The following is a 28,000-nucleotide window of genomic DNA, read 5'->3' as shown; positions in this document are numbered from 1 at the left end:
TGATCGGGCTTATCAGGCGAAGACTGTTTTTTGGCTCTTCAGTGGTCTGGGTTGTGTCCAATTTGTTGCCCCATTGATTGTAGTGACCTGACTAAGAAGGTGTTGATCACTTTGCCCTTGGCTTTGTCTACACCTCCTCTTCCTTCCTTGTTGTGCATAGTTCGCTCTTTTGCTCGTTCTCCCCTTGTGTTTCCGGCCTCGAAGTGTCTGAGAGTTTCAGGGTCAGGATGGGGATTACTTCTGGTTGTGGCTTGGGCGGCTCTGGGGGTTGCCCCTTCTGATTCAGATGTGGAGGCAGTTGAGCCTTTTAGTCCTATTAAGCCTTCTTACCAGCTGGCTCGTTTTCTTGAAAGTTCAATGTCCACAGTGGGGATGGACATTGGCTCTGCCCCAGTACCCTCTTCTGCAGTTCTGGGGCCTGAGGCCTGTGGGAGGGGGGGAGTCGACCTTGGGGAGGTGGTTCCCTTTTGATCCTTGTGTGTCCTAGCGTCTTCTGCGGAGGGTCTTCTATTGCAGAGAGTGGGATTTTCATACCTTCCTCTTTGAATGGATTGGATTTGCATGTGACTACCCGTTGGGTTCGCTTTCAGGTAGCCTTGGGTATACTGGGAGTGTCCTTCCTCGTGGGTTCTCTCTTTGGGGGTTCATGGGGCATTTCACTTTCCTCTGGCGTCTCTTGGTTATAACTTGCCAATGGCCCTGGCCTCTCTTGAGTTCAGATCTTCTCCCCCTATGGGTGCAATGTGAAGTTCTAGTGTCTTCCTGTATAGTGGACCTTCCTCTTGTTTTCTCATAAAACCTGGCACATTTTGCCAGACCTGCTCACTAGAGTGGTGTGAGGTTGTGGGCATGTTTCAGATGAATTTTGGGGCCTCTATTTTGAGCCCCTTCATGCTTGCCAATTTGCCCTACTCTTCTCTTGGTTGTTGGGACATTTCAGTTTCTTGTGCAGGTTCTGTTGCACAAGAACGGTCGAAGTTGGTTGTGGCAGATGACTGGCACAACTGCCGACAATTGGGCTGTCATGTGTTTTCTGGGTCTTGAGCGGCTTCCTGTTTGGCTCGTGGACATCGTGGGTGCGCTCGAGAGTAATCCTCGTGCTGGGTTTTGAGACTGCACTGACAATGCCTTGGCATTGTTGGTGGGTCTTTTGAAGTTGTATGCTCTTCTGCAGAATGCTCTGGCCACAGTCTTCTCTGCGTTGTTCTCCTGACAGCTGGTGTGCCATTCTTTTTGCTTCTCCTTCCCTCTTCCTGGAAGGATGTGTTGGCTCGGTTCTAGTCATTTGCTTCTGCTCCCTGTCATCCTCTTCAGGCCCTTTTTGACTTTGATGGGGCTGTTCTCGTTTTTCAAGGTGGTCTGGGCGTAGAGGCTGCGCCTGGTGATGGGCCATCTATGGAGCCAGTGGCCCGCTTGTGAGTGCCTCACATGGCTGCTTTGACTGCATCATGTCGGCACCATGCTAGCTCTACTTGCAAGGTGGCATCTCTGGGTTTGCACCAGCTCTTTCATGATTTGCCCTGTTGATGGAGTGGTGTGGAGGCATCTTGCCTGGTCCCATGGTTTGTAGGCTATTTGGGTCATTTCTGTTGACCTTTGGTGGAGTCAACCCGTTCTCGCAAATTCGTATAGTCAATATTGACTTATTAACTACGTGCATAGGTGATATACTAAACATAATAGATACCCTTAAAAAGCTTCATAGAAAACACCGACCTTACCTAACCTAGTTAGTATGTTAAGATAAGCATCTTATTGCTTCGTAATTACATTTATTACTTAACCTATACCTATAATAGGTTAAGTAACAATTGTAATTACGAAGCTATAAGATGCTTATCTTAAGATACTAACAAGGTTAGGTAAGGTCAGTGTTTTCTATGAAGCTTTTTAAGCGTATCTATTATGTTTAGTATGTCACCTATGCACGTAGTTAATAAGTCAATATTGACTATACGAATTTGCGAGAACGGTTTGCGTGGAGTTGATCATCCCTTGTGAGGGGGTTTGGGTCTGTCTGGACAGGCTTCCTTCCCATGTCTCCGTTGGGTCAATTTTAGTTCATTCTCAACCTCGCGTGGTTGAATTGGTTTCTTCCTTGTCCCTCTTTCCCAAGACTGCCTTGTCCCAGGTTCATCTTTCTCTTGAGCCGGGGGGGCCTGTGTGCTTCCTTGAACCTCTGGAATGCTTCGTGGCATGTCCCTATCCATCTGCAGTTAAGGGATTGGTGTAACGGGGGTTATGGAAAATAATGTGTAAGGGTGCACAAGCTTCTATGCCGTATACTGTACTGGAGTACAAGCTATCGAAATCCGTCCTTTACTTCTTCATTTGTGGTATATGTAAGTTACTTTAAATCAGAAATACATACAGAACGAAGATTTTATAAAGAAACACCTCAATCATTAAACAAGCGTGCATTACATTCATTAAAAGATTCAGGGAATGGGACAATATACAACAGTAAGTAATTTCACTCACCAGACTGACTAGAGTACTCCAGTCACACTAAGGAAAAAAATGGTTAAATTACTTAACACAGTGAGGTCGGCACCTCATAAGCGCACATCACACACTCTCAGTAAGGTGTGTCTAACCACACCTTACCACACACCCTACTGAAGGTGTGTGGTCTAGCCAATGTCTAGCCACTCTCTCTCTTTTGTGGGGTATAGGATGATATCCCTCACGATACGCAGGAAAAACTTTACACGCACAAGGTCTAAATGCTTATTAAAGCTAACTTTATCATACCTGCAAACACTTACAAATGAAACATAAAAATTAAAAAAATTAAAACACTTAAAACAAATTAGGGAAGCATTTAGATAAGTGATAACAAGAGCTAGGTTTTATATACTAATTATCACTAGTCGTCACCGGGCAGGCGTGCGGTCAACTTAGGGGTCATGTACCAAGCGTGCAGGCGAGCATGCGGGTAAGCGCGCAGTGACACCTAAATGTGTATACTCGTTTCAGCTTTCTCACCTTAATTCTTGTGCTACGTCGCTCATTTTGGTATCATTGTGTTCACAATTAAATTCCCTACAGGTGTGTATAAATATAATGTCCAACAGCCTGGCGTGACTCCCAACAGCAAAGCCTAAAATTGGCAAAAGTTACCCGCGAGCGCACAAAATCGGTAAAATGTGCTTACTCGTTCCATTTTTCTCACCTTAATTCTCGTGCTACGTTGCTCGTTTTGGTATCATTGTGTTCGCAATTAAATTCCCTACAGATGTGTATGAATATAATGTACAAAAGTTTTGAGTGCCTCCCTGCAGAAAAGCCTAAAGTTACCCGTGAACGAGCACCAATTTGTACACTGCAACCTGATGTGTATACTCGTTCAGTTTGATAACATTAATTTTCGTGTTACTCTTTCATTTTGGTATCAAATTGTTCGCAAAAAAAAGGCGCATATTTTAAAACTAGTCCCATAATAATAGAGCAATAACTGGAATTTTAACAAATATTTTAATTCTGGAAGCTCATCATCACAAAATTATTTATATCTTTCCAGTGTTCTGACATAAATTCTTGTGTTACATCTTTCATTCTGGTATCAAATTGTTCGTGACGTAAAGGTGCGCATTTTATAACTAGTCCCAACAGTAGCACAATAAATAGATTTTTAACAAATATTTTAAAATTTTGACCAAAAACTATTTGTAATCATATAAGTATTCGGACATCAAATTTCATGTTACATCTTTCATTTTGGTATCAAATTGTGCGCATTCTAAAGGCGCTTATTTTGATACTATTCCTAGGTCGATTGGATAAAAAAATGAATTTTATACAAATATTTTTTGTAGTGGACGCAAGTCCGGTCCAAAGTTAGGATTCAAGAGAAAAATAATGGACGCGAGTCCGGTTCAGAGTTACAGATAGTGTTAATTAAACAATAAAAGCTAGACCTGATATATCAAGTCCAAACCAACATTAGGTTTGGATTGTGGTGGGGCCTCAGGCTTAATGCTTCTGGGTTCTCCTGTTTGGCCTGCACCTGGCCTGTGTTAGCTGCTGTGTTACCAGCTTTCTCATTTGCCTTTAAGGGTTTCAATCCCCTGGTGCCTTCCTCCACCTGCACTCAACGTTTTTAGGGACGCCTCGGCTGTTGGCCTGGGTTTTGCCACCAGCGATCATCAGGCTGGCCAGGGGTGATGATCTTCCCTTTCTTGCCAAGCGCACAGCACTGTGCGGTAGGTTGCAGCCGTGGAGCATACGCTGTGGAGGATATGGATTTCTCGGGACTCGGTTGTCCAGCTCCATTCGTACTGTTTCCCTGTGGTTCATTGTCTCAGCCTGGTCGAGGACTGGGCCATGGGATAGTTGAGCCCGAAAATCATCTCGAGGTAACCCTAGGGATCTTGATTCAGTTCTGACCTTTTTTGGAGCTGGGTGCTGCTTGTAGCTCTTCTTCTGAGTTGTCAGGGTTTGGCTCTCCGTGCCATTTATCTCCTGGTGTGTGTGTTCTTTCCAGTGGTCTGTCCCAGTTCCATTCTGTCTCCACAGAGTATACCGTCAACAGCCGCCTCCCTCTGGCTGTCCAAGTCGTTCAACCATATGTATATATTGTCGATTTATGTATACAAAATATACATTTTATATATATATATATATATATATATATATATATATATATATATATGTCGTACCTAGTAGCCAGAACGCACTTCTCAGCCTACTATGCATGGCCCGATTTGCCTAATAAGCCAAGTTTTCATGAAATAATTGTTTTTCGACTACCTAACCTACCTAACCTACCTAACCTAACCTAACCTAACCTAACTTTTTCGGCTACCTAACCGAACCTAACCTATAGAGGTAGGTTAGGTTAGGTTAGGTAGGGTTGGTTAGGTTCGGTCATATATCTACGTTAATTTTAACTCCAATAAAAAAAAATTGACCTCATACATAATGAAATGGGTAGCTTTCTCATTTCATAAGAAAAAAATTAGAGAAAATATATTAAATCAGGAAAACTTGGCTTATTAGGCAAATCGGGCCTTGCATAGTAGGCCGAGAAGTGCATTCTGGCTACTAGGTACGACATATATATATATATATATATATATATATATATATATATATATATATATATATATATATATATATATATATATATATATATATATATATATATATATATATATATATATATATATATATATATACCTAACCTATAAAGATAGGTTAGGTTAGGTTAGGTAGGGTTGGTTAGGTTCGGTCATATATCTACGTTAATTTTAACTCCAATAAAAAAAATTGACCTCATACATAATGAAATGGGTAGCTTTATCATTTCATAAGAAAAAAATTAGAAAAACTATATTAATTCAGGAAAACTTGGCTTATAAGGCAAATCGAGCCTTGAATAGTAGGCCAAAAAGTGAGTTCTGGCTACTAGGTACGACATATATATATATATATATATATATATATATATATATATATATATATATATATATATATATATATATATATATATATTATTTATTTATTTATTTATTTATTTATTTATTTATTTATTTATTTATTTATTTATTTATTTATTTATTTATTTATTTATTTATTTATTTATTTATTTATTTATTTATTTATTTATTTATTTATTTATTTTATTTTATTTTATTTTATTTTATTTTATTTTATTTTATTTATTTTGGTAGCAGTCTTTCCTGTAGACATATATTAATAAATATGACCGAAAAAGTAAGATTAATAATTCTAACACGAATTTTCTCAATGTTTCTTATATTTTTTTTCACTGTTGATGGTAACTGAAAAATCAATTCTCCAAAATTCATTTTTATTTCTAGTCTGACGCGACACTTGAGCGCGTTTCGTAAAACTTATTACATTTTCAAAGGCTTTAGTTTACACACACATAACTATAACTGAACAGAGTTTAAACAGCTTCGATTTTATACCTGCATTTGGGTGAGGTGATATGTTACAACAGTTTTGGATGAGGTGAAAACAAACTTTCAACACAAGACAGAACACGAAACAATGGGTATAATATTTTGTAAGTTAAAGGGAAGAATGGAAGTAACTGCAAAGGGCCTATTGGCCCATATTTCTTGATGCTTCTATATTGGTGCGGAGTCTTGAAGTGGGTAGAATATAGTTGTTCATTAATTGGCTGTCGATTGCTGGTGTCGACTTCTTAATGTCTAGTGCCTCGCAGATATCAAGCCGCCTTTTATCGCTGTATCTATCGATGATATCTGTGTTTTTTGTTAAGACTTCTCTGGTGATGGTCTGGTTGTGGGAAGAGATTATATGTTCCATAACCACCGTGCTGTGCGGAGTTTATTGAGAAATTCCCCCGGTGCGCATGAAATGAAGTGTTCCAAAAAATTCTTTTTTCTTCGTAAACTGATAAATTCCCTTCCCTGAACATGTCTATATAAAAATAAGTACCAAATTCCACTTATTTTAGCTGTAGGGACATGGACAAGATGTGCTGTGACGTCATCAGGGCCTGGTCGCCCGTGCTTGACTCACCCAGACACGGTCGCGCGGGCCATTCAAGCACCGGGTGTTGCCACAAATATATATTTCAATTATTTGTTTTATGTATTTCCAATGCGGTTTTATTTGTTTTTTTATCGTATATGATGCATATTTGTGTCCTTTACAATATGTATACAGTAGAACGTTCATAATGTTCCATGGAACTGTGATAGATGTGTCAGTAATGTGTCCACAATAAATGTTTATTGTCGCAATATTACCTCCTAAAAATTCACTAAAATTACAATATGTACAGTTTCACACACTATTTACACAGTAACACTGTATTACACACTCAGTACTTCGGAAGTGAGTAATAATCAACGAAATAGCCCATGGTACACAGCGCGACTTCGCTCTCAATGCACCAGGTACAGTTAAATTTTCGCTTCCTGTTTCTTCATTCTGAGTGTTTGCAAATAACGCACTCACGTACACCCTTGGCTTTAGAACTTGTAGGTTGTATGTAACCAAGCTTGAAAAGCATAAGGTAGTATTGAAAAGATTATAGGAAAAGATCAATTTGTAAGGTAGTCTTGAAAAGATCGCTTTGTATGGTCCCACACAAGAAGAGATTCAGCTCACCCAGAAAATGGCGTTTCATTACATTCAACGCTGGTTTTTTCATTGCACTACCTGACTTGACGTGCCTGACTGACTTAGGCTTACATTAGTTCCAGAAGGCTTTTCGAGTTCTGAATAATTTTTCCCATGAGGTGTGGTGTGTGTATATTTCACTTGTTTATATTTTTTCCTAAGATTGAAATAAGCATTAAGAGTGTACATTTTTTGCAGAGAACAGTCAACACCAGATGTGCGAAATATTGTTGATGTTGTGGGGAACTCTATAAAGGTTACGAGTGACAGTGGCACTGTTCATACCTTCAGCTATGACCACTGCTTTAACTCTAGTGGTGTCCTTCATCCACATAATGCTTCTCAAGAAGATGTGTATGTTACCCTGGCAAAACCTCTATTGGAGAAGGCTTATGAAGGTTACAACACCTGTCTCTTTGCATATGGCCAGACAGGTTCTGGAAAGAGTTACACGTGAGTAGCATTTTGCAGAGGTTTTTAAATGATGTTTTCAAATAAGGTGTGTGATTATTATGCTAAATTTCCTCTAAGAATACTGATGAAAATATGGATTATGTCAATGCATTTTAAGAAAATAAATTGTAGTTCACAAGTTAAGTATTTAAAGATACTCATCAGTCATGCTGATGTAAAACTACTTGAAATAATTAGAATATTGGTAGTATAATGTTAGGTGAGGACTTGTACAATAAGTGGTGTGTTCCCATTGTAAGAAAGTTTCTGATATTTGTGACTAGCTGATCATTAAAGATGAATGTAAAAAGTTATTCAGCATTAAAAAAAGAAAAGATGTGTTAAACATTTTAGGAGCACTGGGATGATTCCTGATTATAAATGAAAGTAGTTAATGGACAATTTTAGTGTTATCATATTTTCTGGGGGGAGCCCCTACGGTTCCCCGGGTAATGTCGGACTTTGGCATCAGTCATGTGTACGGAATTCTTATGGGCCTACCGGGGACCACGAGCCAGAACCTGGCCCTCCTCAGAGGCAAGGGAAGCAATGGTCTATAGAAACCCCCGTGTGATTGGAAGCATTCTATGTCTGCCATCGACGGGTTAGGCACCCAGAAAGGTAGGCGTCCCAAAACAAATCCCTATTCTGGTGAAAATTGCAACCAAAAGGCAAACGAGTGGATAGAACTCTCCAAACAAAAACAAGCAAACTAGTATGATGTCATTCGTCGTCGCGCCGCTGTCTGCGCAGCTCCCCCTTCCCTGGGAGGGGGAAGAGGGAGCCCTAGACCCCCCTGCGCCGGCGATCCACACACCAGTTCTTGAGGCTGATGCTATCGGCTCGGTTGTGTGCTCTGGCTCCGGTCTTTTGCGGCACTGTGCCTTGCGTGTGGCTGCTGTTCTCCAGGGGTGCGAGAGCCAGGAGTTATTCCTCAGTACTCGGGCTGCATGCGCCTAGGGTTCCCTTCCCTAGGTGCCCTGTAAGTACTGCCTTTGGGGCTTGGGGGGCCACCTTCCATAAGTTCCTCGAGGTCTGCCTCTGTGTGCCTGTTTTACTGCTCGGTTTCTCGGCTGCTCTTTGGGTACTTGGGGGGGGTTTTGTCTCCGCTAGTTTACCTTAGGGTAAGAGGCAGTTTTCGCACTGGTAGGGGCGCAGGGGGCTGTGCAGCTAGTTGTCACCTATTACAGCGGCCGGCTCTGTGCCTTGGGGTACGCGTCCTCTTGCGGGGTTTTGTTTTTCTTTTTGCCTTGGTAGGGGGTTCTGCCCTCATTGCCACTGGTTTTTGACCTCGCCCTCATACTTGGTGGTGTCCCCTGCTGGGTCCCTGGGGTTCAGCTTTAGACAGTTTGTTTGGTAGTTTTGAGCGCCGGTTAGCAATCCCCTGCCTGGGTTTACTTGAGCGCGAGTCCTCTTCAAGTAAACGCTCAGGACCCTGGGAATCCCCTAGGGAACGTGTGGGTCCGATGGATGTGACCCCGGGGTCCCCCCTTGCTTCGTGCGAGGTTGAGGGTTGTTCGGTCCCCTTGTCACAGGGCGATCCTCACTGTTTTTGCCTTCGTCATGCAGCCTGTTGGGTTGGTGACTTTCGACCCCGAGTCCTGTGAGTACTGTTGCTTGCTGGTGACTCAATTTACCCAGTCTATGGATGATCTTCGGGTACAGGCTGCACAAGCGTTGCATTCTAGGTTTTGTTTGTTGCAGCGCGCTAGGTTGGTTGGTCACCCGGATGCCTCGTTTTGCTTATAGGTACCCGGACTTGGGGATGGGGGTCGCTTCGACCCTGGATCAGTCCGCACCTCCTGGTCCTTCCCCTCCCGTTGTACGTTCTGGTCCCCCCTCCCCTGCTTCCGGCCCCGAAACATCTGAGGGTTTCGGAGTTGGGGCAGGGGTTACTTGGTCTTGAGACTCAGGCAGCCTCGGGGATGCCCCTTCCAATGTGGCGACTGAGGCATTAGTTTCCTCCCCCGGCCGAAGCCTCTGCGTCTGACCAGTGGGCCTCTTTCTATCCGGCTTCTATGGCTGCACCGGCCTGGTAATTACCCAAGTGTAGTTACAGGATGCAACCCATCCTCCGAATTCACAGTACGATTTAATACCAAGTGTAATAAGTACACTATCTTACTGTCATAAACAGTGCATAATCGCACTTATGGGGCTGTTACATTTACCCAACTCCCTCCCCCGATTGAATTCTCCCCGTTTTCTGTTAAGACACTTAGAATTTTAGGATGAAGTTTTCAATTTCGATTTGCAATACACAAGTTTTAAATATCAGGAATTTCTTTTTCTGGTTTATTAAACAATATAGATTTTATACAAAATTTTAAAATATCCTGAGTTATTTTACAATTTATTGTTATATTTAAGTTTTGTTTTATTAGTTTTATAAAACTGTAATATCAATATAGCTATAGGTTAAGTGCTAATTGTAATTAAGAAGCAATAAAACTATTATCTTCAAAAACTAAGACGGTTAGGTGAGGTTGTGGTTTTCTATTCAGTTTTTCAGGTAAACTCAAATATTCACAATATATTTGACAGTACGATTTAATACTAAGTGAAAATAAGTACAATTCCTAACTGCTATGAATAGTACATAATTGCACTTATTTGTCTCCTTACATTTACCACCCCATTTTTGGAGGACGGGCTGCAGGATGCAGGACACCACGGGCTACGCTCGTGGTGTCCCGTCTTCCCAGCACTGTCATATAACGCTTTGAAACTACTGACGGTCTTGGCATCCACCACCTTCTCGCCTAACTTGTTCCAACCGTCTACCACTCTGTTTGCGAAAGTGAATTTTCTTATTTTTCTTCGGCATCCGTGTTTAGCTAGTTTAAATCTATGACCTCTTGTTCTTAAAGTTCCAGGTCTCAGGAAATCTTCCCTATCAATTTTATCCATTCCTGTTACTATTTTGTATGTAGTGATCATATCGCCTCTTTTTCTTCCGTCTTCCAGTTTTGGCATATTTAATGCCTCTAACCTCTCTTTGTAGCTCTTGCCCTTCAGTTCTGGGAGCCACTTAGTAGCATGTCTTTGCACCTTTTCTAGTTTGTTGATGTGCTTCTTAAGATATGGGCACCACACAACCGCTGCATATTCTAGTTTTGGCCCAACAAAAGTCGTGAACAATTTCTTTAGTATATCGCCATCCATGTATTTAAAAGCAATTCTGAAGTTAGAAAGTGTGGCATAGGCTCCTCGCACAATATTCTTTATGTGGTCCTCAGGTGATAGTTTTCTATCTAGAACCACCCCTAGATCTCTCTCTTTATCAGAATTCTTTAAAGATTTCTCACATAATATATAGGTTGTGTGGGGTCTATGTTCTTCTATTCCACTTTCCATAACATGGCATTTATTAACATTAAATTCTATTTGCCAAGTGGTGCTTCATATACTTATTTTGTCCAGGTCATCTTGAAGGGCATGACAATCATCTAAGTTTCTTATCCTTCCTATTATCTTATCATCATCAGCAAACATGTTCATATAATTCTGTATACCAACTGGTAGATCATTTATGTACACAATAAACATCACTGGTTCAAGAACTGTGTGGCAATGAGTGTGCTCTAGCGGGTAACGCTTCGGCGAATTTAGGGGTCATTGCGGGTTATGCGCCCCCATGTTGTCTAATTTATATACATATGTCTGTAGGGAATTTTATTGCGATCACAGTGATACAAAAAAGAATGATGTCGAACAAGTTTGGACTTGATAAATCTGAAAAGAGAAGCGACATGTTTGCGCTGTTTGGAGTGCACGGCTAAAAAACAACTTAGTTTTTTATTTGGTGCCGGCATCGCGTTAGCTTTAGTGACATATTATACATATGTTCCTCTAGAACATTTCATTGAGAACACATTGATACCAAAACTAAACACGTACATCGAAAATTACGGTAAAAAACACAGAGTATAAACTTTTCAGTAGGGGTGTAGCCGATGTGCAGTTGGGCATGCAGTAGCGGGTAACCCTTTGGCAACTTCCCACGGTCTTGCGGGTGAGGCGTGCCCATGTTTTGTACTTTATTTTCATATGTCTGTGTACAGAATTGTATTGTGATCACAGTGATGCCAAAAATTAACGACGTAGAAAAATTCTGGGGTTGACAAACCTAAAAAGAGCGTACACATTTCATCACTGTTTGGCGCTCACGGCTAATGATCGCCATAGTTTTTTATTTGTGGCGGGTCTCACCTTGGCTTCGATGAAATTTTATATATATATTCCTCTAGAGCATTCTCTTGCAAACAAATTGATACCAAATTTAAATACATACATGGAAAACAAAGGTCAGCAGACCGAAAAAGAGTATAAACATTTCAGTGTTGCCACGCGGTCGCCCGAAATGCTCGGCGCACAAGGGGAAAGTTAAAGAATCTTCTGCCGGGAGCGCAATAGTGTTAATGGTCAAACTTCCTTACAAAATTTTATTTATATTTTTCCCCCATGATCAGGAAAAGCATTTTAACAATATTTAAAGCAACACAAATTTTTAGCAATTAATTTTTTCCCAGTGCACCACAGCATTGTAGGGAACAATAGCCGCACAACCCAGGGGTTAATACTATATTTTACTATACTGTACAGTATTTAGTTTATATACTACAGTATATAAAATATAGAATACAGTGGCACCTCGACTTACGATTGCCCCTACTTACGATAATTTGAAGTTACGATGTAAATTTCATCGAAAAATGCGACTCGACATCCGATGGTGTCGTCGACTTACGATATTTGTTGGTACACGTTCAGGTCAACCGAGCGCATGGTTCCCGGTCACGCGGCCGACCTGCCTCAGTTTACTACAGCTGCCCGCTTCGTGACGATTGCGCCTATAAGAAATTTCGCTTTTGTGGTGATCTTTTGCATTTTGAACATAAAGTTATTATTATATATCACGCCATGAGTCCCAGGAAAGTCAGTGGTAAGGGTCAACATATGAGATCCCATGTAAGGATGACCAGAGCAGAAACAAGAGATCATTCGTAAATATGAAGATGGTGTGCAGGTTGTTGGACTAGCTAGGCAGTACAACAAATCTCAGTCAACAATATCCACCATACTGGCTAAGAAAAAGGACATTATGGTGCTAAAGTGATGCATCATTACAACAAATGTTAAAACGAAGGGAAAAACAAATGTCCCTTGACAAATTTGAGTGAAACAAACAAGTACTGAACCACAACCAGGTCCTAGTGGTATTCAGGCAAAACGTAGGAGAGAGAGTACACCAGAGAAAACATCACTGCCTGATGTGATAATGGAAGGGGACTCCCCTTCCAAACAGTAACAACTCACCTCCTCCCCCCTCCTCACCATCTTCCATATGCCATCAAGAGCCCTCCATAAAGGTAAGATAAACTTAGGTACTGTATTGTAGTTAAAAAAAAACATTGTACTGTATTCAGTATAAAATGTATTTGTATGTTAATATTTTGGAGGGTGGGGAAGGGATTAATTCAAATCCCTTTATTATTTATGGGAAAAATCGCTTCGACTTACAATATTTCGACTCACGATCCGTCTCTGGGAACGGATTAGCATCGTAAGTCGAGGCCCCAGACTTACAGACTTGGGAGCCGGTCGGCCGAGCGGACAGCACGCTGGACTTGTGATCCTGTGGTCCTGGGTTTGATCCCAGGTGCCAGCGAGAAACAATGGGCAGAGTTTCTTTCACCCTATGCCCCTGTTACCTAGCATTAAATAGGTACCCGAGTGTTAGTCAGCTGTCACGGGCTGCTTCCTGGGGGTGGAGGCCTGGTCGAGGACCAAGCTGCGGGGACACTAAAGCCCCGAAATCATCTCAAGATAACCCATTGTACTGTATAAAAAATATAGTATATACAGTACTATATATAAAATATAGTATATACAGTACTACATAAAATATAGTATATGTAGTCCAACTACATTTTTTAAAGGAAGTGGAATCAACAATTCCAATCGATAACTGTATTGGAATTGTAACTTTTTAATGGAATTGGCATCAGAATCTTCAGAAATTTTAGTATCATTACACAGGACATTAGCACAAGAACTTTTCCAACAATTTGGTTGTGTGCACAAGCAGGGAAATCTGGTGGTGGTAGTCAGTAAGGGTTTCACTCAAATTTTTTTATTTTTTATTGTTCTGTGTGAATCATCTGCTGGGCTGCTTGGCATTTGTAGCTTTAGTCTTTGTTAACTCTCCCGTTGTCCATAAAGTTTCATTGACTTTCTGGGTGCTTTCCCAGTGTCATGGCAACCTGTTACTTGCTCCCAGCACCTCTGTGAATGGGCCAGACTTTGGCTTTGGTCCCCAGTAGGCATAACAGAACTCCTGCATCTGACTTGACCCATTGGCATAGATGTATCTCAGCGAGAGCACTTCAGCAAGCCACCAGGGCTCATCCAGAAAAAACCGCCATTGAATGTAATGAAACGCCATTTTCTGGATGAGCCCCGGAGGCTCCCTCTGGGGTAAGCTCCCCAGAGCTTAGCCCAGAGGGAGCTTACCCCAGGTAAGCTTCCCAGAGCTTACCCCAGAGGGAGCTTATCCCAGGTAAGCTCCCCAGAGCTTACCTGGCTGATATGTATGTATTAGACCATACCATCAGTCGAGTGGAGCTTTTGCATACCGGGAACCACGAGCCAGAACCTGGCCCCTTCGGAGAGGCATGAGGAGCAATAGCCTATAGAAGCCCCCATGTGTTTGGCAGCATGCCATGTGTGCCATCAACCAGGGTTTGGCACCCAGAAAGGTAGCAGTAATAAAACAAACACCACATGTTAACACTATTGCTCACCCGACATGCGCGCGGTCAACTTAGAGGTCATGGACCAAGTGTGCGGGCAAGCGCGCAGTGACGCCTAAATATGTATACTCGTTTCACCTTTCTCATTCATTTTGGTATTCTACATCTGTAGTTATTGGTTGATTTCTTTGCTGTTTTCGGCGTGGAACTGCTCTGCCCTGGACCCTGATCCATTGTATAACATATATAATGTGTGTGAAAGACACGTGAACCAATATATATATGCCGATAATAACTGAGATTTGCACAAGTTTGGGACGCGAGCCAGTGGCACTCCGGTCACGGACATGATAAACAAAGCACTATGCCTACTGCATGGCCTGATGACCCAGAATGCCATGCGGCATATGGAGGAGAGTGGGAGGACAATGGCGCTCATTTTGAAACCACCTAGAAGTTGATCGGATGAAAATTTTTACAAATATTTTAATGGATGACGCGCTCGATAGTCATCGGATTACATTAGGGAGAAAAACTTATGACGCTAATAGGCATCATCAGAGAGCAAAAGTGTTAATTAACAGCTGCACTGTGAGTATGTTTTGCCACCTAGCAAAATACGGGACATGGCGGTGCGTCACCCGACTCGTAAGAGATTTTAGGACATCGTAAGATTCAGAACGTGCGCGCGGTAGGTTGGGTACAAGATGGCCACCTAAGACCTCCAGTGAGAGGCAGCCATCTTGAAAAAAATTCCAAGCATGCCCCAGGACTGGGGGTTGGCTCGGTTCTGAGTGAGCAACCATGGATGGTGCACGCTCCTCTGGCTCTCGATCCCCTGTCGGACATGGTGTTGAAAGATCGCTCCCTGACGGTGAAATTCAGAATTTATTGTTTGAAGAAGATAAGGGTAGTGATATTGATGTAGCAAGGCACGATAAAGACCTAACACACGTGTCAAATACAAGTGATATGGCATGGATGAGGATGATACAACGAGCGTATCCAGCAAAGGGTGAGTGCCAGGCGGGCTGCGGGCTCCCAGGCCATCACTTTCGCAATTATCATCACCATCCGTGTCATCTACAATTTTTGAATAAAGTGATACTATAGATGAATCGTTTTCTGGGTTCAGTGATGATGCGTCTGATAAAAGTAGCATAGATGAACAGTGTGTTAGTGGCTTCCTTGATGGTGGTGGTTATTACCAGTGATGGTGCAAGTACAAGGAGCACGGGTGAATTTGCGAGGGAGGACTGAATTTTGTACCACACAAATCACAATTTGATGATACTGATGTTGGTGTTGCAACCACTTTCCCATATACAGGTGAAGATATGAATGAACATGAATATTATATGACTTATTTTGATGAGCCTTTCATGCAACTTCTTGTTGGTGAAACCAACAGGTATGCATAGCAACTGCAACTTATTGCATGTGGCTTATTTCTTGCTTCACATATGACAGGATGTAAGGACACCACTGTGGCTGAGACGTGTATTCTTGGCTCTGTGTCTGCTTATGAAACATTCCATGACACATAATACAGGATTATTGTAACAAAGATAGTGCTGTTCCAAGCCCAGTATTCAACAAGTACATGTCATGAGACAGGTTTCTGATATTTCTACGGTGCCTACACTTTAAAAACATTGCAAATGTTGATCTAAATTATCGACTTTGGAAAGTACCAAAAATGTTTAGTGATATCAACCAAAAAATTTTTGAGATTACTTAAAAAATTTTTGTTGTGGACATGTAAAGGGAGGGAGGGGGGGGAAATAGCTCTTTTGTCCATTATCCTGCCCCTAGTTAACTATTCTAGAATTCCCCCAAAGTTCCTACTGCAACTTCTCCAGCTCAACACCTTGTAACCTAGGTATTTGATTACCTAGGTGCTACATCCACAAGACATTGTAACTTGATCAGCTACCCGCAACTCTAGAGAACTCTAGAACATTTCACTGCCACAAACGTATAAGAGAACCGAAAGAAATAGATAATGAAGTAATGAGTGAGGGTTCGGGGTGAGAGAGGCAGAGAGAAGGGAGGAGTAGGTGGAAGGAGTAAGGAGGATCGTCAGGTGAAAGGGAAAGTGGGGAGAGAGGCGGAGGGAGAGGAGAGGGAGTAGGAAGTGAGTAGGAGGTAGAAGGGTAGATAAGTAGAAGTAGAAAAGAGAAGTAGGAGTTGCTGCCACCATCCATTCTAGTCAGTACATACAAGACAAGGAATGGAACTTGTCTGTATATCAAAGATGTTATTAGCATGTGTCAACTGGAATCATGTTCCATGCAAGATTCTCTAATTCAATAATCTCAAGAGTATTCTATACTCAAGCTGGCTATATACCAGAAATTCCAAGGTCTCGGGAACACAATTAAAATCAAATTAATAGTAAGTGAATCAAGTATTTATTTAGCATGATAAATATCAGAATTCAAGCAATCGAACTGAAGGTTCATTAGGTCCAGATAAACAATGTGAGCCACCACACAGAACTTTGAGAGTCACTACAGCTGTCTGCCCCTAGAGATCACACATCATCTTAGCACATGAAATAAGTCACCTTTCATGTTCAACTTGCCAAGTGTCTGCCTATAGCTGGATAGAGAGGTGGGGAGGGTCTGCAGTTGACAAAGTTCCCCCGTCTGGCTGACAACCTGCCTGGCTTTGCTGTCTTCTGCTCTGCTCTGCTCTGCTGGGCTACTCTCCTATTGCTATTCCTCCCAAATCTATAGCTCCTTGAGTATTTATTGGGGACCAACTAGCTAACTCCGCCCACAAGTAGATAGCCCCAGGCCATCTACCAAGCCACACTTTAACCAGCGGCTTGTTTGAAGGATTCCCCCGGCTAGCCGCCTGCCATTATGAGCTTAGCAGAAACAAGGTCAACTTCACACGACCTTACCTTGGTCACTTGGTGGTTCTTAACACTCTAGAGGTGTGACTTTCAGGCCGACAGAATGGCGCCTCTCAAATCTTGTCTGTGACTCGTGTATCTCTATGTATATATTAAACACAAAACTAAGCAAAACACCTTTACAGTGTTACAGACACAGTGATACATGTATCACATTTCCTTGGAACATTATGAACGTTCTACTGTGTACATATTGTAAACACTAGAAATGTGCATCAGGCAATAAAAAAATTAATTAGAAAGCATTGAAAAAATTTATGAAAATATATTTCGCAACTCGCAATGCTTGAATCGCCCGCACAACTGCCTCTGAAAGCTTCCTGCACTGACGAACACGTATCGGTGACATCACATTGGCTGTGACGACATGTATAAGATGCAAAGTAGTTTTTTATCTGGATCTTTTAGACATGGTAAGCCCCAACACTTTTAAGATAAGTGCCGGCCATGGTTGGACTTGTTCTTGTGAGGGCCATTTCTTTTGTATTCTGTTATGTGTTTTAGTATTTGCTTCATGTGCATCTTTTCTATTGAGCTTATTACATGGGCATGGGCTTGGCTTGGGTTTGAGTTGAGCTCATGCCTTTGGTGGGTGTCCCCAGTTGTTTCCGGTCCTGAAGAGGGACTCGGCAAACCTATGGTACTCTCTTGATCTTACGGGTTTGAACACTTTCATTCTTTGTCCAGCCTTCTGCATGACCACCTTGGCTCAAGTGTGCCCAGTTTTACAGGCTGGAGCTTGGATGGTGTTCCTGGACCTCAAGGATGCATAATGGCACATCCGTGTTCATGCCAGGTTCAGGGACTGATTAGGTTTTGTGGTCGGGCATCAAGCTTACCACATTACGGTTCTTCCTTTTGGTTTGAATCTGTCTTCCCATAAGTTTACCACGCTAGTGCAGGTGAATGTGACCTAGCTGCACTTTCTAGGGTTTTGTGTATTGGCCAACTTTGATGACTGGCTGGTTTGGGGTCAAAGGCCATATATTGAAAGTCCAGGAATGTGGTTCTTTCCTAGCTTGCCAAGTTCAGGTACCTGGTGAGGTGGCAAAAGTCCCAATTGGTTCTATCTCAGGTTTGGACTTAACTGGGTCTTGTTTGGGACTCCCTGTTGGCTTCCCTTTCCCTGCCTCTGGTGGCTTCGTGCCGTCTACAGCTTCGTTGCCATCTGGTGCTGGATTGGCCCTGGTGACTTGTAAATTAGTGTTCTGGTTGTCCAGGAGCCTCAACTCGGCCTATATTGTCTTTACCTTGGGCGGACTTTGGCTCCTGGTGTAGTTCTGGTTTCTGCAATTCCATCCGTTTCGCCACTGCAAAGTTGGTGGGTTTGGACCCCCACCTGCACTCTGTTGGCCCTTGTCTTGACGGGCTTTGGTCTTTTCAAGGTTTGATTCCTTGTTGGTATCCTCTCACATTGCTTGATGTGTTCTCAGATGCTTTGACTCTTTACTGGGACTTCGTGACAACCTATCATCAGGCCACCCTGGGTCAATGGTCATTCCTGTTTCCTCGTACGAACATTATGAAAAGCAAAGTTGCAGTTCTGTGGCATACCCTGAGGAGGATTCGGCTCCATCCAGACGTTGTGTCTGGGCTCTACTCTGACTGCTCCCTGGTGGTTCCAACCCGTCCTCGACTCAAGTCCATTACATCCAGCGGTTGACCTCACAGACACATTCATAAATTTGTACATGCTGTTCATTCAAAACATGAATTTTCTCAAATATAAATTAATATTATAATAGCATACTGTGCATATATAGGTTAGGTATTTAGGTTCTGTTGGCAATTATTTGTAACTAGCCGTACCTGGCAACGCGTTGCTGTGGCTCGGCAACCTTCCCCTGTCTCCCAGTCCTCCCCACCATTCCCCCCCCCCTCCTCTGTCCCTTTGTCCTCCCCACCATCCCCCACTCCAGCATCCCCTCATCGTCTTAACCATTCCCCACTCCACCATCCCCTCGTCCTCCTAACCATTCCCCCACTCCACCATCCCCTCGTCCTCCCCACCTTCTCCCAATCCCCCTCCCCACCTTCTCCCAATCCCCCCTCCCCCTTCGTTCTCCCTACCATTCTCCCCTCCCTACCTTCTCCCCTCCCCCTCCCTACCTTCTCCCATTTCCCCATCCCCTCGTCCTCCCAACCATCCCCCACTCCCCTGTCCCCTCGTCCTCCCCACCATTCCCTACTCCCTCGTCCAATGCATTCCAAAATGATCTGATGTTCCCATTAGAAAATTGGGAATATCAAATGATCTGATGTTCCCATCATTGAAATATAAGAAAACAGTTAAAAAATAAATGAATAAATGAAAAAATAAAAAAATAAACTATGCTCATGAAATGAACAGTATAGTAAACAACACAGCTCAATTCCAAAGCAATGTCGTAATTATTTACACAAAATAATTAAATCAAAACGAAAATAAATCGAAATCTATGGAAATTCAAATTATCAATGAAATTGGGAACATTGAAATGGAATCGTAACGTATTTAGTATAGCGTGTGTGGCTCTTATGTGCAACAGATGGTGCTGTTTTTCAAAAAAAGCATGTTTTTATCTGTCACAGGCACGTCATTTATATTTATACTCACAAAATGAACGGTATGGCAAACAACACAGCTCAATTCCATTGCAATGTCACACAAAATAATTAAATCAAAATGAAAATCGATTGAAATCTATGAAAATTCAATTTGTCAATGCAATCGTAAATATTGAAATGGAATCGTAACATACTCAGTATAGCGCGTGTTGCTATTACATGCAACAGAGGGCACTGGTTTAAAAAAATAAAAAAATGTTTTTACCCGTCACAGGTGTGGCATATATGTAGTAGGGGGGCCTCGTAGCCTGGTAGATAGCGCGCAGGACTCGTAATTCTGTGGTGCGGGTTCGATTCCCACACGAGGCAGAAACAAATGGGCAAAGTTTCTTTCACCATGAATGTCCCTTATACCTAGCAGTAAATAGGTACCTGGGTGTTAGTCAGCTGTCACGGGCTGCTTCCTGGGGGTGGAGGCCTGGTCGAGGACCGGGCCGCGGGGACACTAAAGCCCCGAAATCATCTCAAGATAACCTCAAGGTAGGTATATAAAAACACACATTTATTCGAATGAAACGTTGAATAAAAATTTCAAAGCAATCAGTGAAGAACTTTTGGAGATTACAGCCCTTACGTCCAACAGATGGCACTGTTTTTTAAAAAAAAAGTTTTTTCCTGTCACAGGTGAGGGATGTATATAGTAGGTACATAAAAACACGCGTCTATTCGAATGCAACGTAGTGTCAAAATTTCAAAGCAATTGGTAAAGAGTTAGTGAAGAGTTCCCTCACATGAAAACCACAGTTTTTCTGGGGGGAGCCCCGTCGGCTCCCCGGAGCTTTACCGGCTGATATGCTAATGTCAGACTTTGGCATCAGTCATGTGTATGGAGTTCTAGGGCCTACCAGGGACCACGGCCAGAACCTGGCCCCCTCAGAGAGGCAAGGGGAGCAATGGCCTATAGAAACCCCCGTGTGGTAGGAAGCATTCTATGTTTGCCATCGACCGGGTCAAGCATCCAGAAAGGTAAGCATTCCAAAACAAACCCCTATTCTGGTGAAAATTGCTACCTAAAGCCGAACTAGTGGATAGAACTCTTCAACAGAAAACAAGGAAACTAGTATGACGTCATACGTCACCGTGCCGCTGTCTGCGCAGCTCCCCCCTCCCCGGGAGGGGGAAGGGGGAGCCCCAGACCTCCCACACCAACTATCCACCCATCAGTTCTTCGGCTGATGCTATAGGCACCGGTTATGTGCTCCGGCTCCAGTGGTTGTTTCAGCACTGTACCTAGAGTGTGGTGTCTGTTTTCTAGGTGGTGCGTGAGCCGGGAGTGATTCTCCAGTACTCGGGCTGCATGCGCCTAGGGTTCCCTTCCCTAGGTGCCCTGTAAGTACTGCCCATTGGGGCTTGGGGCCACCTTCCACAAGTTCCTTGGGTCCTGCCCCTGCTTGGCCGTTTACTGCTTGGTTTTCGGCCGCTCTTTGTGTGCTCAGGGTGTTCTGTCTCCCTTATTCGCCTTAGAGTAAGGGGCAGTTTTGCACTGGTGGGGCGCAGGGTACTGTGCAGCTTGTCTTTACCAATCATAGCGGCCGGCTCTGTTCCGCTTGGGTACGCTGTCCTCTTGCGGGGTTTTCTTTTTCTTTTCGTGCGGCGCTGGCGGAGCCTGCTTCAGCTTGCTTTCGGTCTGGGTGTTGCTTCTGCACCGTTAGTAAGCTGCCTTGTGCATCGTTTCACCTTCGCCTGTTCGTGCGCCACTTGCACCATCCTGGTCTCTGGTCAGCGTGCTCTGTCTTCTCCTCGGTTGGTAGTGCCCCTTCGGTTCTGGTGTGTTTTTTCGTCGGCTCTTTCCTTTTGGCCTTGTCTCTGGGGGTTGAGTCGCTGAGTTTTCTTGCTCCTTCGGTTTTAGCGGTGGCAGCAGTCTCCATCTTTTCTGGCGCGGGGTGGGGCTGCTGCGTTCTGGAGGGGTCCAGGGTTGTTGGTGCTTCGTTGGTCGGGCCGGGGGTGTGTTGTGTTTTGTGTTCAGTGGCGGCCCTCCGCTGTTGTTTGCGTGCCACGGCGTTTGGGTCCAGAGAGCGTTTTGCGTCGATCCGGTTCTGTTCTTCCCGGTTTGTGGGTGATGGTGTCCCGGGTGGTCAGCAGTGTTCTTGCGGCTAAGCTGCCTGTGTTCTTCCCTCATGCTTGTGGCGTTCGTGGCTTCGCTACTCTCGCTGCCGTCTGGGCGACGTGGCCTTGCGGTCTTTCGGGCATGGATTTTTGGTGTTCGTGCGGTGGAGGGGGGGGGGGCCCTTGCTGCTCGTTGTTCTCATGTTGCTCCCGGGACTTTTCGGGGCTGTGGCGCCTTGGGTTGGCGTTTGCTGACGGTTGTCTCGCTTCCGTGGGGGGTGCGTGGTGTCCGCCTCCTGGTTCTGTCCCTTTGACCTTCCTCTGTGGGTAGTTAGCTCCGGGGAGCCAACGGGGCTCCCCCCAGAAAACCAGCGTTGAATGTAATGAAACGCCATTTTCTGGGTGAGACCTGGAGGCTCCCTGGCAACCCTCCCTCCCTCCGGTCGGCGGTTTTTCGCGTGTTTTGACATCCAGCCTCAGAACTGATAGGTGGATAGCCGGCGTGGGAGGTCTGGGGCTTCCCCTTCCCCCTCCCAGGGAAGGGGAAGCTGCGCAGACAGCGGCGCAGTGACATATGACGTCATACTAGTTTCCTTGTTTTCTGTTGAAGAGTTCTATCCACTAGTTCGGCTTTAGGTAGCAATTTTCACCAGAATAGGGGTTTGTTTTGGAATGCTTACCTTTCTGGATGCTTGACCCGGTCGATGGCAGACATAGAATGCTTCCTACCACACGGGGGTTTCTATAGGCCATTGCTCCCCTTGCCTCTCTGAGGAGGCCAGGTTCTGGCCGTGGTCCCCAGTAGGCCCTAGAACTCCATACACATGACTGATGCCAAAGTCTGACATTAGCATATCAGCCGGTAAAGCTCCGGTGAGCCTCCGGGTCTCACCCAGAAAATGGCGTTTCATTATATTCAACGCTGGTTTTTTTTTTTTTACAGCATGTTTTTACCCCATCACAGACGTGACATCTATATAGTATGTATATAAAAACCTGCTCGAATGCGAAATGAACGTTTTGTGAAAATTTCAAAGCAATCGATAAAGAACTTTTGGAGATTATTGATTTTGAACAAACAAACTTTTCCATTTATATTTATATAGATACGTGGGTGAAGCATTTTCAGCGTTGTGGTTCGAATAAAATTCTTCAGTGAAGCACTTGTTTCGGAAGTATTCGAACGTCATCAGTTGTGAGTCGTGTGTAAACCATTTTTCGTACATAAACGGGGTTTGATGGGTGCATGGAATCACTTTTGGGTCTTTGTTTGAAGGACAGGCTGGGTGGTTCATTGCCTGAACCAAGTGGTGTTATGGTGCATCGCCCTGTGACGCTGGATGCTTCGAGAATTTTGGGTTCTAGTTTCTCAGGGTTTGGTTCTTTACATGATTCACACGAGGGGTGTTCTCACAGACGGGTTGACAACACATCCTTCTGTTGGGTCTGCAAAATGTTTGGGTGATCCATGGTGGACCTTTTAATATTGGCATGGAAAGCACTGGCCAGTGCTTTCCCTCCTATGTGGCACTGATCATGAGGCTTTCACAGTTATTGCCTTTTAACTGGGCTGGTTAAGGTGGAGGTGCAGTTTGGTTGTTGCTCAGGGTTCTGTCCATTTGTATTGGGGGAGGGTGATCCTTCTGGTTCTTTGTTGGCTAGCCTAGCATTGGTTTTTGGCACTTCTATCCCAGTGTACAAGCCCAGGCATCTTTTGATGGTTCTGCCTCTTTCACCAGATATGTTCGACAATGTACTTTAGTGGTTTGACCACCTCCACCTCGTCTGTAGTTTTTGACGTGTATACAGTATTGCCATTTGTATGGTGGGCAGGTGGCTGGTTTGTTGGTGTCCCACCTACTTCTTTCCTCGCAGCAGCAGTACGGGATTGCCTGGGTCTTGTTTTTCCACTATGTCTCGTCATCTTTCTTTGGGTTCGTCTAAGGCTGTCCTATCTTTGTCTTGGTTGTTTCTTGACTGGCATCTCATGCCTAATTCTGTCGCCTCTTATCATTCTCACTTAGTTGTAGTCACCTAGTTGTGTTTGCAGGGGTTGAGCTTTGGTTTTTTGGTCCCGCCTCTCAACTGTCAATCAACTGGTGTACAGATTCCTGAGCCTACTGGGCTCTATCATATCTACATTTGAAACTGTGTATGGAATTAGCCTCCACCACAACACTACTTAATGCATTCCATTTGTTAACTACTGACACTGAAAAAATTCTTTCTAACGTCTCTGTGGCTCATATGGGTACTAAGTTTCCACCTGTGTCCCCTTGTTTGTGTTCCACCCGTGCTAAAGAGTTTGTCTTTGTCCACCCTGTCAATTCCCCTGAGAATTTTGTAGGTGGTTACATGTCTCCCCTTACTCTTCTGTTTTCCAGGGTTGTGAGGTTCAGCTCCCTTAACTTTTCCTCGTAACTCATTCCTCTCAGTTCCGGGACCAGTCTGGTGGCATGGCACTCTGCGTTATAGGAGATGCTGTTGCTTGTATTTGGCGTCAACTCTTCCTCGGAGCCATTCCACAAGTTGTCTTGTGCATTTTTTCACCTCTGGCCAGCTCATGTTCATCCTGAGCCATCCTGGCCTCTTGACCATGTCTTTTTCTCCAAATGTACTTTCTAGAAAGGAGATAAGAGATCAAATATGTACATGAAAAATAATGGAGGGCAAGGTTCCAAATTTACACAGTAAAATAACAATATACCAGTACTGGAGTGAATGATATGGAAGGAAATGCAGAATAGAGCCAGTGAAGAACAGAGGTGGCATAGGCACTATTAGAGAACACTGCATGAACATTCATGAGGTTCAACATCCTCCCAGTGAGTATAAGAAATAATGCCAGAACAAAGTGGACATCTTCAAGAGAGAAGTGCATTGTTTTCTTTAAGAAGTGCCAGACGAACCAGACTGTAGTAAATATGTGGGCCGCTCCAAGCAACAGCCTGTTGGACCAAGCTCTCACAAGTCAAGCCTGGCTCTGGGCAAGACTTGGGGAGTAGAACTCCCAGGACCTCATCAAGGTACAATCAAAGGTGTTGGTCTTGCTCTTTTGTCTTGTTTTATAGTTCCCATTTGGCTTAAATTATCTTTCTCAAAGCTGTGTTGGCTCTTGCCTCTGGCTGTAGGGGTTGAAGATCTTCTGATTCTAATCTGGAGGGAAGGTTTTGTTCCTTTGGCCTTGGTGGGCAGTTTGTTCATTTGCAGATTCTCCAACTTTTCTGGCAGAGAATGAGTTTGCTAGCTTTCAGAGGGGTTCATTGATATTTTATGCTTGTTTGGTCTGGCCAGGGGTGCATTGCTTATTGTCTACTGGCAGCTGTTCGCTGCTACCTAATGGTAACCAGTTTTGACTCGGTGGACGCCATATTGGTTTTTATTTATATTTTTTTATTTAAAAAATTTATGTATAAGAGTTCTTACATTCTTGTACAGCCACTAGTACGTGTAGCATTTCAGGGCAAATCCTTAATCCGATGTCCCTGGAATACGACCCCGCAAAAAATCATTTAATAGCCAGGTACTCATTTTACTGTTGAGTTAAACAGAGGCTACAGTTGAGGATATGCGTCCAGTAAATCCTCCCCGGTCAGGATACGAACCCAATACAAAGCACTCGCGAAATGCTAGGCGAGCGTCTTGACCACTACACCACGGGGACTACCAACTGTTTGACTGTTTCCTTGTTCCCCCTATTCCAATGTTCATGTATGCCAGGTTAGTTAACTTTTTGACGCTCTCCAGATATGGTTTCGGGGCTTAGCGTCCCCGCAGCCCGGTCCCTTGACTAGGCCTCTTTTTTTTTTTTTTTTTTTTTTTTTTTTTTTTTTTTTTTTTTTTTTTTTTTTTTTTTTATTATATATATTTTATATATATATATATTATATATATATACACACCCCTCCCCCCCTAGAAAACAGCCCATAGCAGTTGTCTAATTACCAGGTACCTATTTACTGCTAGGTGAACAGGTGCATCAGGGTGTAAGATACTCTGCCTGTTTGTTTCTGCCTCCACTGGGGATCGAAGCCTGAACCTCAGGACTATGAATCCCGAGCGCTGTCCACTCAGCTGTCAGATCATTCGCAGTATCATAAAATCTAGCCTGCCTTCGGTCTACCTTCATGCCTGTGATGTTTACAAGTATGCTGCATTGGCTGCAGTCTTCGCCAACATACCCTGGGTTGATATTTGGTATTGGAGCGTTTGGCATTTTAACAGGGCTCTAGCGGCCCAGGATTTGGTTTATATTCCTGGTTCCTGTCAATCTAGTGTTGCCTTGGGCCATGGCTCCTGGCCTAGATCCTATAGTTTGTGTGTACTGCCTCTCCTCCTCCCAGGTAAGTCCTGTTTTAATTCTCTGTAGTTAGCTTCAGGGAGCCATTAGGACTTCCTCCAGAAACCCAGCATTGAATGTAATGGAATGGCTCTTTCTGGATGAGTCCCCGGTGGCTTTCTGGTTCCCCTCCTCGCTACCAGGCTAGTTGGTTCATGGGTATGCTGTTCATCTGCTCCAGAGCTGGCTAGCAATGTGGCTGCGAGCCAAAGCTGGGACGACTGGTGGTGGCATACAGTACTATGAATTTTGCAGTAATATATATTTAAATTAATTATTTAACTGTTTGGCATTTTTGAGGTTTTGGTATTTGTTAACTCCAGTTGGCTGTAAAGTTTCACTGACTCTGGATGCTCTTCTCCATATGGTGGTGAATTGATACTTGCTCTCAGTGCCTCTGTGAAGGTAGGCCATGTTTTGGCTCTGGTCCCTGGTAGGCCAAACAGAACTCCAACATCTAATGTAACCCCCTTTGTCAATCTCAGCGAGATATCTTCAGAGAGCCTCAGGCTCTCTGAAGATATCAGAAAGAGGTCAGGTCCTTGGTCAGAAAGAGGCATTTCATTACATTCAATGCTTAGTTTATTGCACTTCTTGACAGCTGCATTGTGTGATTACTTTTTATGTTGTTAGAGAATGATCTCCAGCCCCTGAGCTTGGAGAGTTTTCTCCCAACTTTCATGAGCTATGCAATATCTATTTGAAACTGTAAATGGAGTTGGCCTTCATTGTCACCTCTTCCTGCTCCCTGTTTTTATCCTGTACCTGACTCGTCAGAACAACCAGAATTTTGTTTCTGGGGAAATCCCTGTTGGCTTCCTGAAGCTGCTATTTCTGATTCAGTGCCATACAATTAGGTGCCATCAGTCAGAATTTTATTGGCCTACTGGAGACCATAACCCATCTGGCCCCTCTCAGAGCTCACCAGGAAGAGATGGCTTATGAACACTTTACATTTAATCATAATTGCCACCACCAGGAAAGGCACCCAGAACGATAGGCGAACCAGAACAGACAACTGCATGGTTAAAATATGAAATTGCAGCCCTAAAATGCCGAAAGAACTCTGCCAATAATGAAAACTTACCACCAAAAATCGGAACTCGACCATGGTTCAGTCTGCATCTTCTCTTCCTTCCCTGGTGAGCAAAGTTCACTCTTCTCCCCACCCACTTCTGGCTCAGAAACATCTGAGGGTTTTGGAATTGGGGTTGGGTGTAGCTTGGGATGTGGCTTGAGCAGTTTTGGGGTTTGCCCGTTCTGATGCAGGCAGTTGAGCTTCTCGATCTCGCAGAAGCTTCTGGGTCCTCCCAGCTGAGCCCTTCCTTCGAGGATTTTTCCTTGTTCTAAACTTTTCCATCCTGGGCAGTGGGCATGGATGAGAGCTTTGCTCTTGGGTCATCTTCTGTGGTTTCCCGTGGCTCGTGGCGGGAGTCTGAGTGGAGCTCCTGGGTTCAGTTTGACCCTTTGTGGGCTCTCATGCCTTCTGTGAAGGGTCTTTTGTTGCAGGTCGAGGTTTTTTTTTACCCCTCCTTTGCTGTATGAGTTTGAGTTGGGTGTGGTTCCAAACCTGCAGGGGTTCATTTCCATGTGCCTTTGTGTTCTTTGTATTTGTCCTTCTTAAGGTTTCCTTCTTCTTGGGTTACTCCAACAGAAGCTCGGGAGGTCCTTGGGGCTTACCTCTTACGTGCCCTGGACTGTGCCTCAGTTATGGATCCGGTCTCTCTTGAGTTTGGGTCTTCCTTTCCTTTTTGG

The 28,000-nt window shown here is 43.8% G+C and overlaps 1 protein-coding gene across 1 annotated transcript in view; it reads left to right on the top strand.

Annotated features, from left to right (window-relative positions):
• Window positions 1–28,000, top strand: part of LOC123767096 (kinesin-like protein KIF14) — a 474,367-nt gene that overhangs the window by 77,756 nt on the left and 368,611 nt on the right. The window contains 1 exon segment of the mRNA XM_045756600.2: window positions 7,321–7,575. Coding sequence (XP_045612556.2) covers window positions 7,321–7,575 — 255 coding nt within the window.

This window comes from Procambarus clarkii, chromosome 53 (assembly GCF_040958095.1).
Source record: "Procambarus clarkii isolate CNS0578487 chromosome 53, FALCON_Pclarkii_2.0, whole genome shotgun sequence".
NCBI classification, from domain to species: Eukaryota; Metazoa; Arthropoda; class Malacostraca; order Decapoda; family Cambaridae; genus Procambarus; species Procambarus clarkii.
This window is presented reverse-complemented; position numbering and strand designations above follow the sequence as displayed.